Source organism: Podarcis tiliguerta, assembly GCF_965153285.1.
Source record: "Podarcis tiliguerta genome assembly, chromosome: 4".
Taxonomy (NCBI): Eukaryota; Metazoa; Chordata; class Lepidosauria; order Squamata; family Lacertidae; genus Podarcis; species Podarcis tiliguerta.
In genome coordinates, this window is record NC_139537.1 from 8,028,067 (window position 1) to 8,042,243 (window position 14,177).

The following is a 14,177-nucleotide window of genomic DNA, read 5'->3' on the forward strand; positions in this document are numbered from 1 at the left end:
TCCTTTAACGAACTACCCTTCAAGATCTTGGGGGAGGTGATGGTGCTCCTCCCCCCCAACTCATTTGCATAACAATACCCCTGCCAATGCCTAACCGCCAAAACCAAAGTGTTGTGACGTTTTGCTACGAGGTAGGCGAAAAAACCAAGTGGCTTCCAAAATACAGCCAATTAGCCAAATGGGAAAACTCCTACCAGGCTCCTTGCGGCGACCAGCCGAAGCCCATAGCAAAGTCCGAGTGAAAACCTAAAGGGAGGGTGGGTGGGAAACCGCAGCTGTTGAAAAGAAAGAAAGGGGCGAGCCAGAGCTGCCCCGACCTTAAGTGCCCCCCAGTATGCCCGCCCCTACTGCCAGCCAATTGGCTGGCCGCTGTGGGTGATGAATAATAATGACCCTGGGAAATCCCTGAGTCCCGCGGGGCTGCAGCCAGCCCCGCGAGAATGTAGGTGGGGGCTTGAGCCCGCAACACCCCCCCTCCTTATGTCGGGAGTGGCTTTGCTGTATGTAGGTTTTATTTTATTTGTTTTTTATCTTATATTTTGGAAATGTACATCCAGTTTTTCCCCCTTTAAATTTTTTTGGGGGGCCCCAAGAGAGTGGGACCCTAAGCTATGGCATGTTTAGCTTATACGTAAATCTGGCACTGCTCAGGGGACCTTCCATCTAAACAATTCCTATGATTCTATGAAATTCAAGTAAGGCAGAGAGCTTGTTGGGCTTCCTGAGGCTTCACTACGCACTGTTCCCCTGTTTTTAGTAATGCTTCATAAATTTATTACAAATTACATGGAGGGCACCAGAATCTTTGCACCGCTTGGGGCCTCTCAAGGCCTTAATCCAGCCCTGGGCAGGGAGCTTAGATGATGATGCCTATCTGTTCTGATGTGCTAGCAGGGACACTAGATGACGTTGCATCAAAATAAGTGTGATCCCACACTCCCCAATGCATTTCCAGCGCACTTTGGGGGGGGGCGAGCAGGTTTGTTGCACAAGACCACCCTATAAAATACAACAGGGCAATTTATCTGGATGTGATGGAATCCCACCCGAAAACAGCAATAGTCTGGAAGCCCTACACTTCTATACGGGACAGACCACAGGCACTTATTTGTTAAGCATCGCTTCCAGAAGTACAAAGCCACCAATTCTGCAAACCGCAAACAGCCGAGCACACCAGAGATTGAAGATGTGGGTTCCTATTTCCATGAGTGAGAGAGGGAAGCTTAAATCTGCTAGTAAAAGCATTGGACAGATAGCTTATCAGCTCTTTCTGAGCATGTTAAGCATCTGAGCTGCTCCAGACAATAAGGTCTGCATTATGCATTCCTGGAAAGTCCATCCCAGATATGGAACTCATAGCATGGTTCTGGAGAAAACAAAGTTATCTTTTATGCCTCCATACATTTTTGTTTCTTTTCTAAAGGGGCTTTTAATAAAGGGACAGAAGCAATGATGGAATCAACTACTACCGGCTACCTGCAATATTACAAAGCATTTAACTAGATGCATGCAAGCAGTGGGTTGCCTTGTTCTGCACAGATAGCTGCCTTAAACTGAGTCAGACCATTGGTCCATTTGACTCAGTATTGGCTACACAGGCTGGCAGCAGCTTTCCAGGATTTCAGGCAGGGGACACCCCAAGCCCCACCTGAGGACTGAACTGAGCACCTCCTGTGTACAAAGCAGATCTTACACCGCTAAGCTACAGCAACCATTCTTTTGGATATGTGTTATGTAGAGATCTCAGTTTGGGCAATCAACTTCCAACCTCCAGGGGTTTCCTGGTTATAAAAGGGGAAGTCATACAGAAATTCAGAGAAGTTTTCAAACTGGAAGACAGGCGAACTAATGCCAGTGTACTGGAAGAAGCAAAGATCACCCATGTTGAAGCAATGATTCTTCAACATCAACTTCGTTGGACTGGTCATGTTGTGCGGATGCCTGATGATCGTCTTCCAAAGCAACTACTCTATTCTGAACTTAAAAATGGAAAGTTTAATGCTGGTGGTCAACAAAAATGGTTTAAAGACTGTCTCAAGGCAAATCTAAAAAATGTAGTATAAACACTGACAACTGGGAAACGCTGGTCTGCAAGTGCTCCAGTTGGAGAACAGCCTTTACCAAAGGTGTCATGAAGACACTCGAACTCAGGACACAAGGGAGAAACGTGCCAAGAGGAAGGCACGCTTGGCGAATCCACACCGTGATCAACTCCCGCCCAGAAACCAACGTCAACACTGTGGATGGATGTGTGGATCCAGAAGTGGCCTCCACAGTCACTTATGGTCTCATAGTTAAAATCATGTTCATGGAAGACAATCTTACTTGGCTATGAGTGAGAAGAAGAAGAAGAAGAAGAAGGAGGAGGAGGAGGAGCAGCAGCAGCAGCCGCCTCCAGGTGACTGTAGAAACAGCTGTCAGAATTTAGAGCTACAGGTGGTCCACCTTTTCAGCGTCACAACTCCTGCTTTCAGTGTTTGGCTCTGTGGTCTAAACCACCAAGCCTAGGGCTTGCCGATCAGAAGGTCAACAGTTTGAATCCCCGCCACAGGGTGAGCTCCCGTTGCTCGGTTCCTGCTCCTGCCAACCTAGCAGTTCAAAAGCATGTCAAAGTGCAAGTAGATAAATAGGTACCACTCTGGCGGGAAGGTAAACAGCGTTTTCGTGCGCTGCTCTGGTTCGCCAGAAGCGGCTTAGTCATGCTGGCCACATGACCCGGAAGCTGTACGCCGGCTCCCTCGGCCAGTAAAGCGTGATGAGCACCGCAACCCCAGTGTCATCCACAGCTGGACCTAAATGTCAGGGGCCCCTTTACCTTTTACCTAAAGGAATTGATCTGCTGGTTTGAATGAGCAAGTGAGAGGGCTCTGTGTGGATGCCTGTAACTCCCATTCTGATGCCACTACAGTCACCCAGAGGCTTCTGGATGCGTGGCAGCTGGGTCAAAGTCTAATGTGTGAACTGGGGGGCAGTTTATGAGCTTCTTGTGTGCTGCTCTGCTTTTGTACTTGTAGGTTTCATACAAGCAGGAATTGTGGACAATTTTAGTCAGAAAACATTGCACGCATAGTGCTGGACTCACAGCTCCAAATTCCATTAAATATGGCAGCGCTTCCCTATCATTAGGACAGAGATGGAGAAACTCAGGCTCAATGCGGCCCTTCAATCTCTCTGTCTGGCCCTCAAGACTCTCCCCAAGCCACACCCTCTCATGCCTCTGCTTTGACTCCTCCTTAAGTATGTTTGCCTGGTTTGTTGAACGCTGTCTGCTTATCTGGCTGGAGGGCAGAGACATCAATCTTATTGTGCAGAGGTAAAATTTACATTCACGGCTCCACCCACTTTTGCCACTGGCACATGGCTCCCAGAAGGCAAGGCGGCTCTCACTTTAAGAAAAGTTCCTCACCCCTGGCTTAGGTAAAAAGGGTAAAAGGTAAAGGACCCCTGCATGGTTAAGTCCAGTCAAAGGCGACTATGGGGTTGCGGCGCTCATCTCGCTTCCAGGCCGAGGGAGCCGGTGTTTGTCCACAGACAGCTTTCCGGGTCATGTGGCCAGCAGGAATAAACCGCTTCTGGTGCAATGGGACACCGTGATGGAAACCAGAGTGCACGGAAATGACGTTTACCTTCCTGCCACAGCGGTACCAATTATCTACTTGCACTGGTGTGCTTTCGAACTGCTAGGTTGGCAGGAGCAGGGTCAGAGCAAAGGGAGCTCACTCCATTGCAGGGATTTGAACCGCCGACCTTCTGATCGGCAAGCCCAAGAGGCCCCCTGGATCCTTTTCTCTGAGATGGAGCAACATGCTTGGGAATCCAGGGACAGGGAAAGGAGGCTGCAGGTAGCAGCAGTTGATATGGTGGTAGACTACCCCTGAGCCTGGAGGTTCCATTGGACCACAACTAATAGGCATTGATAGACTTCTGTAGCGCAACCCACAGCCCAGATACACCTAAGAGAATCCAATTCATAGCAGCACTGCCCGGAGTCCATTCTTGAGTACATAAATCCATTAATAGCACCAGTTAATCCACTAATGTTCTCAGAGGAGGGGAAAGCGGGAAGGAGGGGGAAAGAGAGGCTTGTCCTGGCGACATCGCCTTCCCGGCACCTCTGGTTTGCTGATCCCTGCTCCAACTTGAAAGGGAAAGTGTCTTTTCTTCTTCCTCTGCCAGTAGAGAGCAAGCGAGTGTGAATGGATGAAATGGGAACGCATTATTGCTGGGGAGGCTGGTGGGCAGCCAGAAGGATGCACACCTTCCGAGAAAGCGCTTTCGGCCCAACAGATCGGTTTTAAAAGGCAGCAGCAGTGGGATCTTCCAAACGTGGAAGCTCAAACAGCGCATAATATTATAGATGCCCCTGGGGCCTTATAAAGCTATTTGGAAGAGGTCCATATGAGCATTACACTTCTTTATGTGTGGGAAGTGTGAACTATATTTCATATATTTTCACACACCCCCACACACAGAGATTCCATAACGCCTTTGGCTCCTGCATGAAAAGTCTCTGCTCCCTTATAAGACCATAGGAAACTGCCTTAAATGGAGCGAGACTTTGGTCCATTGAGCTCAGGCTTGCCTACACTGACTGGCAGAGGCTCTCCGGGGTTTCAGACTGGGGACATTCCAAGCCTGGAGGTGCCAGTGGAGATTGATCCGGGGATCTTCTTCATGCAGCGCAGATGCTCTCGCACTGAGCTACAGCCCCAGTTTGTGAGGACTAGAGTTGGGCATAGAAGAAGAAGAAGAGTTTGGATTTGATATCCCGCCTTTCACTCCCCTTCAGGAGTCTCAAAGCGGCTAACATTCTCCTTTCCCTTCCTCCCCCACAACAAACACTCTGTGAGGTGAGTGGGGCTGAGAGACTTCAGAGAAGTGTGACTGGCCCAAGGTCACCCAGCAGCTGCATGTGGAGGAGCAGAGACGCGAACCTGGTTCCCCAGATTACGAGTCCACCGCTCTTAACCACTACACCACACTGGCTCTCATAGGTCATCACCTGGTACGCAGGCTGGGACCCTACCTGCCCGCAGACTGATGGCGGCTAATAGATTGAGGTTGAATCCTGACAAGACAGAAGTTCTGTTTTTGGGGGACAGGGGGCGGGCTGGTGTGGAGGACTCCCTGGTCCTGCATGGGGTAACTGTGCCCCTGAAGGACTAGGTGCACAGCCTGGGAGTCATTTTGGACTCACAGCTGTCCATGGAGGCGCAGGTCAATTCTGTATCCCGGGCAGCTGTCTACCAACTCCACCTGGCACGCAGGATGAGACCCTACCTGCCCGCGGACTGTCTTGCCAGAGTGGTGCATGCTCTAGTTATCTCCTGCCTGGACTACTGCAATGCGCTCTACGTGGGGCTACCTTTGAAGGGGACCCAGAAACTGCAACTAATTCAGAATGTGGCAGCTAGACTGGTGACTGCGAGCGGCCGCCGAGACCACATAACACCGGTCCTGAAAGACCTACCTTGGCTCCCACTATGTTTCCAAGCACAGTTCAAAGTGTTGGTGCTGACCTTTAAAGCCCTAAACGGCCTCTGCCCAGTAGACCTGAAGGAGTGTCTCCACCCCCATCGTTCAGCCCGGACACTGAGGGCCAGCTCCGAGGGCCTTCTGGCAGTTCCCTCACTGCGAGAAGTGAGGTTGCAGGAAACCAGGCAGAGGGCCTTCTTGGTGGTGGCGCCCTCCCTCCCATCAGATGTCAAGGAAATAAACAACTATCTGACTTTTAGAAGACATCTGAAGGCAGACCTGTTTAGGGAAGTTTCCAATGTTTGATGGTTTATCGTGTTTTTAATATTCTGTTGGGAGCCTCCCAGAGTGGCTGGGGAAACCCAGCCGGATGGACGGGGTACAAATAAATCAAAATGGTCAAAGGCCTGGAAACGATGCCTTATGAGGAACGGCTAAGGGAGCTGGGCATGTTTAGCCTGGAGAAGAGGAGGTTAAGGGGTGATATGATAGCCATGTTCAAATATATAAAAGGATGTCACATAGAGGACGGAGAAAGGTTGTTTTCTGCTGCTCCAGAGAAGCGGACACGGAGCAATGGATCCAAACTACAAGAAAGAAGATTCCACCTAAACATTAGGAAGAACTTCCTGACAGTAAGAGCTGTTCGACAGTGGAATTTGCTGCCAAGGAGTGTGGTGGAGTCTCCTTCTTTGGAGGTCTTTAAGCAGAGGCTTGACAACCATATGTCAGGAGTGCTCTGATGGTGTTTCCTGCTTGGCAGGGGGTTGGACTCGATGACCCTTGTGGTCTCTTCCAACTCTATGATTCTATGATTCTAAATCATCATCATCATCATCATCAACAACAACAACAACAACAAAACAATAACTCCGCAAAAATTAAAGGAATATGTTGAGCAAAGATTTTCAGAGCAAAGAGCAGCCACTGTTTAACTGAGCGCAGCAATATTGCCTGGCTGACTGAAGGCAGCAACTCAAGACGGCAAGAACGAGGAGGGAAGGAGGGGGGGAAAGCAGACAATTATTAAAAATGTGGTTGTGTCCAACTGGACAATTCTGAAAGGCAGAAATTCAATGCTTTGAGTGGGAATTCAACCAGGATACGGCTTTAAAAACAAATAAACGTGTGCCGAGGGATCTTGGATAACCTCCCTGTACAAATCCAAAGCACTTTGGATGTCAACGGTGTTGGGTCATCTCCAGGCCAGTTGGAGAGCTGACTTTTGGGTTCTCCAATCCCCAAACACAAGCCCTTTTGTTTTGCCACGGCCACAGGTCATTTGTCTGGCAGTGGATCTTCCAGATGGAAAAGAGGATACCAAGACAAGACTGTACAGCTGAGGAATGAGGGCAGTAACATGGAGATGGTGGAAACTGTTGTTGGGAGATACTGCCAGAGAGATAAAGTCCATCTTGACTCCACGTCGTCTCCGGACATCCATCAATCTCCCGTAGACACGCAGTATCAGCAATTAGCGACAGGAGCTCCAGAAATAGCTTCCCAAAGATCCAGAGCTCTTGCACGCTCTATCAGCAGATTTGCACAACGGAAGATGCACACAGGAGAGCATTATTTAGAGGTTTATTCAGTGTTGATCAGAACAATGAAAAGCCATGACTGCCTGCATGAGATTCCGGCAGTGAGAGAGAATCGAAAGCAAAAGACACAACAGAAACATCCTGTGAGACAGGAAATACGCAGGCTGTGACACAAACATCCTGCTCCCTTTTAAGGTGGAACGGAAATATCCCAACATCCTCCCCCTTTCCGTGTAACCTGTAGTACCTGTGGTTCAACCCAACTGCAACCTTTGTGCATAAACCTTAAGTTGTTCTCTGTTAACAACCTTCGACAACAGATCAGCAGGAATTTCATTTCCTGCCATGTAGGACACCTGAATGAGTCCTTTCTGAATACACTCTCTTGCACGATGTAACTTAATCTGCAAGTACTTGGTTCTTTGCTTGCAACTCTCTGAGTTCAGCAAAGCCAAACAGGATCTATTGTCTTGATACACTTGTACAGGACATTTCACAGACACCCTGATGTCCTTAAACAGTTGCATCAACCATTCACAATCCATGAGTGAAAATGACAGAGCATTGAGTTCTGCTTCACAGGAACCTAGGCTCACTGTCGTCTGCTTCTTGCACAGCCAGTCAAACAGACAGTGGTTGTACATGTAGCATACTCCAGAAGTGCTTGTACCATCCGTGGTGTCACTTCCAAAACTTGCATCAGCAAAGATTTCAAGACCTCCAGTCTTCTGACTGGTGAACCTCAGCCTGTAGTGCATAGTCCCTTTCAAATAGCGGGCTATGCGCTTCAGTGCTTTCCAATCCTGAACAGTAGGATTATTAGCATGTCTGCTAAGCAGGTTAGTGCTTACAGCTATGTCAGGTCTTGAGCATCTAGCAATGAAATTCAACTTGCCTAGAATGCATCTGTACAGCGTTGTGTCAGAAAACGCTTCAGCAGTACTATCTACCTGGTAACCTGTCACCATCGGTGTGTCTGCTGGGTTTGCATCAACCAAATTCAACCTGGTTAATACATCAGCAATTTTCTGTGTTTGGTGCACCAGAAAATTACCTGCTTGGTCCCTCTCCACCTGCAGAGAAAGATAGTTGGATACCTCACCAAGATCTTTCATGTCAAAGTGCTCCTTCAGCTGAGCTAGGGTGCTTTGGTACAAAGCCTGATTCTTCCAGAACATCAGAAGATCATCAACAAAACATAAACAATACAGTTTGTTTTGCCCCTCCTCCTTGACAAACACACATGGATCAGCTTCACCCTGGTGAAAACCTAGAGAAAGCAATGTCTCTTTGAGTTTTGTGTTCCAACACCTGGCACTCTGCTTGAGACCATATATGGATTTCCGCAGTTTACAGACCATTCCCTTCTGTATCTGCATTCCATCAGGTGGAAGCATATACAGCTCCTCCCCCAAAATCCCGTACAAAAAAGCTGTATTAATGTCATGATGGGAAACATGCAGTTTCTCCTCCGCAGCAATCTTGAGCATCAGTCGAATGCTCTCATATTTGACGGTGGGTGAGTAGGTCTCGTGGTAATCCTGTCCTGGTACCTGTGAAAAACCTCTGGCAACCAATCTGGCTTTGTGTCTGACAACCTTGCCATTCTGGTCTGTCTTGGCCTTGAAGACCCATTTGCTGCCAACCAGTCTCATTCCTGGGACTACCGGTACCAATTCCCAAGTTTGGTTCCTGTTCAAGGAATCAACTTCAGCCTTCATGGCATCAAGCCAAGGCTCAGCATCTTTAGAGGTTAACTCCTGAACCTCTTTGAAGCTTGAAGGTTCCCACACCTTCTCTGAGCTACTAAGAACAGCAGTTGCTGTCTTAGCAAACTCATCAGCAAATCTCTTTGGAGGTCTGCCCTTCGTAGCCCTTTCAGATCTGCGTACTAGACGCAAGTCTTCTGGACTCATCTCCTCCTTCTTGGGAGAAAAACGACCAATGGTGAACAGTGGTTCTTCCAGTTCATTGTCAGACGCATCAGATGGTCTGACTGAGGCCTTTGCGCTCTTGAAGTCTGCTGTGTCATCACTGTCACTGACATCAGCAGCAGCGCCGCCCACTGAACTGGAATCCGAACTCTGATCATCATCATCATCATCATCATCAGCTTCCTCAGCTTCTTTAGCATCATCTGCTTTTTTCACATCACCTTCATCCTCCTCTGGGTAACTCTGGAAAATTCCCACATTTTCCCCCCATTTAGGATTGTACTCAACACTCCTCGTGAACTTAATGGACTTAGAGTCAGTCATCCATACCCTGTATGCACCTTTGTCGTACCCCATGAACAAACCATGTGCCCCACGCTTCCCAAGCTTGTTGCTTTGTGGGGTGTGTACCCACATGTCAGAACTAAAGATTCTCATGTGCTTGACATTTGGTTTCTTACCAAACATCTTCTCGTAGGGAGTACAACCAATAGGTGATGACAATCTGCGATTAAACGTGTAAACATACGTTGACAGAGACTCCCCCCAAAACTTCTCAGGGAGATTGGCATCATGCAACAAGGTTTTAATGCCTTGAAGCAATGTTTGCTTTGCTTGCTCACAAACCTCCCATGGGGATCCAGGACTTGAGAGGCTATGCTTAATTCCCTTCTCAGTCAGGAAAGCTTCAAACTGCTGAGAAGTGAATTGCCCGCCTCGATCAGTAAACAGACAGCCGATGCGTTTACTGTGAACATTCTCCAACCAAGCACAGAATGCCTTGAACCTAGGCAACGCTTGCGATTTCTGCTCAAGCATAAACACATGAATGTACCTGGAAAAAGAATCAATTAGAACCATGAAGTACCTTGCTCCACCCAAAGAGGGCGCAAGTGGACCAACCAGGTCTGCGTGAACAAGCTGGTAGGGTTTGGAAGCCTGCCTGCTAGACTCCTTGCCTTTTGGAGCAACCTTCACCTTGTTCTCTGCACAAGATACACATTTCGTGTGAAACTTACAGGGTTTGATGTTCAAACCCTCAACCAGTTCCGGCATCTTGGCCAGCGCCTGCCAAGACATGTGACAAAATCTTCTGTGTGCTTCATGAACACATCCTGCATGAAGAACCTTGTTAGTTTGTGCAACACAACAAGAATCAACATTTGACACAGCAACAGCATTGTCATCATAAGTTATACAGAACAAGCCATCCATAAACTTTGCATGCAAAATGTCCTCTTTGCCTTTCCTGATGACACAGCCGCTCCTCTTGAAGGAAACCTGAAAACCACGCCCAATCAGCTGTGGGACACTGAGCAAATTGTTCACAGCACCTGGAACATAAAGTACATTTCTGATGGTAGTATGCAGACTTGCAAGTTTCACAGTCCCTTCTCCTGCGATCTGCAACGTCCTTCCGTCAGCCAGGTGGATCTCACCTTCTTGAGGTTTGAAGGAGATAAAGAGATGCTTATCTTTTGCTAGATGGCGGCTGGCCCCAGAATCAACAATAAATCGGGGCTGGGCCTTTGGAGCAGCTTTTCTGGCAAGCATTACCTTGTTTTCCACCGGCATGGGCTTAAACTGCTTGCCCCCCTGCTCCTGGCCATGAGGCTTGCCTTTAGCCTTTGGTGAAGCTGTGCCAGCAAACAAAGCCTTGTTTTCCACTGGCGTGGGCTCTTCACCCCCCTTCTGCTCCTGGCCATCTGCAGGCATCTGTCTCTGTTTACCTCTGGCCTTCCGGCCTCTGCAGAGGCGATGACCTTGGTTCCCACGAGAAACAGAGCTCTCAGCTGCCAACTCCTTGGCTCCCCCTGGAGGCTGGAATGCTGCCTGGGATGACATCACAGTCAGCTCCCCCTGCAGCTTGCAACCGGTGCCCACGGCATCCCTGCATTGACTTGCATTCCGGGAAACAGCCAGGACCTCCGATGCAGTCAAACTCTGGGCTGGGTTGACTGGTAGATGGGCCAGCTTCAAAGCATTCCACATCCCACGAGCAGTGGTGTTGCCAGCTAGCGTGGCAATTTCCTCCAGAGAGACGGACAAGACTATTATGTCTATGGCCCTTGAATCTTGGGTCTTCCATCTCTCTGTCAGAGGAACTGGAGGGGCCTCACTCACAGTATGCCACACTCCAAACTGACGCAGTAGACTTTCACACCACACAGCCCAGGCATCATAATTTTGCCGATTTAGCTTTGGGCACTCAACAGCAGCTTCAGAAGCAGCTTGAGAAGCTTGGAAAGACTCCATCCCAGCTTTTCACTCTAGCCGAGCCCTTTTCAACTTCAGGAGCTTCTTATCTTGGCTGCCCATAAATCACGAAGCCTTTGGCTCGACTCCCAGGCCAATTAAGCCAGCCGGACATCAAAGGCACTCTGCCGCGGCAACGAAAAGCCTTACTTTCGCTTTCCCACACATACCTCAGCAGTCTGTCGCAGTCTTACTCTCCTGTAAATGCTGTTTATCTGGGCCCGAAACCTTGTTGTTGGGAGATACTGCCAGAGAGATAAAGTCCATCTTGACTCCACGTCGTCTCCGGACATCCATCAATCTCCCGTAGACACGCAGTATCAGCAATTAGCGACAGGAGCTCCAGAAATAGCTTCCCAAAGATCCAGAGCTCTTGCACGCTCTATCAGCAGATTTGCACAACGGAAGATGCACACAGGAGAGCATTATTTAGAGGTTTATTCAGTGTTGATCAGAACAATGAAAAGCCATGACTGCCTGCATGAGATTCCGGCAGTGAGAGAGAATCGAAAGCAAAAGACACAACAGAAACATCCTGTGAGACAGGAAATACGCAGGCTGTGACACAAACATCCTGCTCCCTTTTAAGGTGGAACGGAAATATCCCAACAGAAACTGCCTTAGATAGAGTCAGATCCTTGGCCTCTCTAGTGTAGCATAAGTCTTTCTATCTACAGTTCCCAGGATTCTTTGGGGGAAGCCATGACTGTAAAAGTGGTATAGCAGTGCTTTAAACTGTAAGGCGTGGCCTCGGTCTCAGCCACAGAGCCTGATTCAGCATGGAAAAACAGGAAACCACCTTACACAATGTCATACTATATTCAACTAGCCAAGCATGGTCTACTCTGACTGGCAGTGGCTCCTAGGATCTCAGGTATCATGGCCTTGAGCTCAGAGGAGGAGGAAACGGAGCCTGTGTTACCTGTTCCACACCTGACCAATAGCTCAGGCAGCATGGCAAGTGGGAGACCACAGTATGTCGAAGAAGTGACTGCGTGTAGGCCAGAAGATTGGTTCTTAAGAGCCCTAATATTTCGGGTAATTGGGTGGAGCTTAGGAAGAAGGGTCTCATAAGGGCCTCAGCTGACCTCCAGCCTTGGTCAGAGCAACGTGGCTCACGGGGAACTATCCGTGGTGCTGAAACTACTAGGCAGCAGGTGCTGAAACCTGCGTGTACCCGGCGCACAACTTTGGACTGATCCAGCAGGACTCTTCTGGATGCACATACAGACCAGACACTCAATGCCCACACGTTTGGACAGGCAGGTGCCCACTCTCACTCACACCCGTTCAGATCCCCCACACTTCTGCCAATCAGAAGTGGTTCTCCCCACCACAGTGCTGCAATTGGATGGGGAAAGCAGGAGAAGGGAAGGCCTCTTCATACTTTTAAAAGCCATTGCATGAAAGTCTTGGCAAACAGAAAGGAGCCCTCCTTCCCTGAGCTCCAAGACTTTCTTCCAAAGGCACAACGGAAGGAAGTGTCCTTTCTAGAGGTAAGAAGAGTACCTTCGGGTAATTGGGTGGAGCTTAGGAAGAAGGGTCTCATAAGGGCCTCAGCTGACCTCCAGCCTTGGTCAGAGCAACGTGGCTCACGGGGAACTATCCGTGGTGCTGACACTACTGGGCAGCAGGTGCTGACTATTGCTTGGGGGACTATAGCTGTTTTGGACACCCAAGCATACCCCAAACCACTAACAAGAACCCCATGGATGAAGAACAAGCAGAAATATGTTATTATTGTTATTTTAAGAAGACTAAAACTTTTTTTTAAGAAACACTTGCAGACTGGATGCCACCTGCAGACTGCAGATTCTAAGGATGTGCTCTGCTCCTGGGCCTTTTAGGAATACATTTCTGAATGAGTCAGACTCCACTGAGTCCCTGCTCTGAAGCTCAATGGATTTGCAAAACACAGACCCTTGAATCAACCACTGGCCTGCAGGGTTTTCTGGACACTGGTGCCAAGTCTTGTTTCCTGAGTGTTTACTGCAGAAAGAAGATTTTAATGACTTTGGCTTAGTGGTGCTGATTTGGAGGGAACTACTAAGCGAGAGGAGGATGAATAACAGGTTCCACCTGGAGAGCATTTACCTGTCCTGAGTCCCGTGCGATCCCACCTTCTCGTTCTTCATGCAGAAATCAGGCGAGCTTTGCAAATAAACCAGCTCCGTCTCCTTTACCGGGCGGATGTCAAGATCCTTGGGGACTAGATGCTTGCGGGTGCCCATAGGCCGATGCACCACCTTTGTAGCCGAAAGGTATTTGTTTTTTAAATCCAGGGCAATGTCTCTCAGTTCCTGAAGCCCCCTCCAGCAGGTCTTGATCGAGCAGGAACCAGATACGCCGTGGCATTTGCATTTCATCTCCAGAGAAGCTTTCAGGGCCTGTGGAAAGAGCAGCACAGGGATTTTGAAGTGACTTTTCCCTATTGCTCAAATGCTCACCATCATCCCCCAACTGTTGCCGCCCCTCCCAGGGAGAGGCTGAAAGGAGTAAGTGCCCTCACTGTGTTACAATCAAGGCTGTGTGTCTTGGGCACGTGAATGAAGCTCATTTGTATATACTGTATTTTTTGCTCTATAAGACTCACTTTTTCCCTCCTAAAACCTAAGGGGAAATGTGTGTGCGTCTTATGGAGCGAATGCAGGCTGCGCAGCTATCCCAGAAGCCAGAACAGCAAGAGGAATCACTGCTTTCACTGTGCTGCGATCCCTCTTGCTGTTCTGACTTCTGGGATTCAGAATATTTTTTTTCTTGTTTTCCTCCTCCAAAAACTAGGTGCGTCTTATGGTCTGGTGCATCTTATAGAGCAAAAAATACGGTAATTTACATAGGTCTGGGGAAGCATTTCAATTCCGCCCCTGTTTCTCTCTCTTTGCCCCTTGACTCGACCTCCCTGCCCCGCTCCGCCCTCTGCCATCTTGCCCCACTGCCGCAATTTAGATTGTAAGCTCACAGGGGCAAGGAC

At 48.8% G+C, this 14,177-nt stretch overlaps 1 protein-coding gene across 1 annotated transcript in view; it reads right to left on the reverse strand.

The window, feature by feature from the left end:
• Positions 1–14,177, reverse strand: part of WNT11 (Wnt family member 11) — a 72,802-nt gene that overhangs the window by 12,810 nt on the left and 45,815 nt on the right. Inside the window, exon 6 of the mRNA XM_083436702.1 lies at positions 13,301–13,593. Coding sequence (XP_083292828.1) covers positions 13,301–13,593 — 293 coding nt within the window. The remainder of the gene's footprint in view (positions 1–13,300; positions 13,594–14,177) is intronic.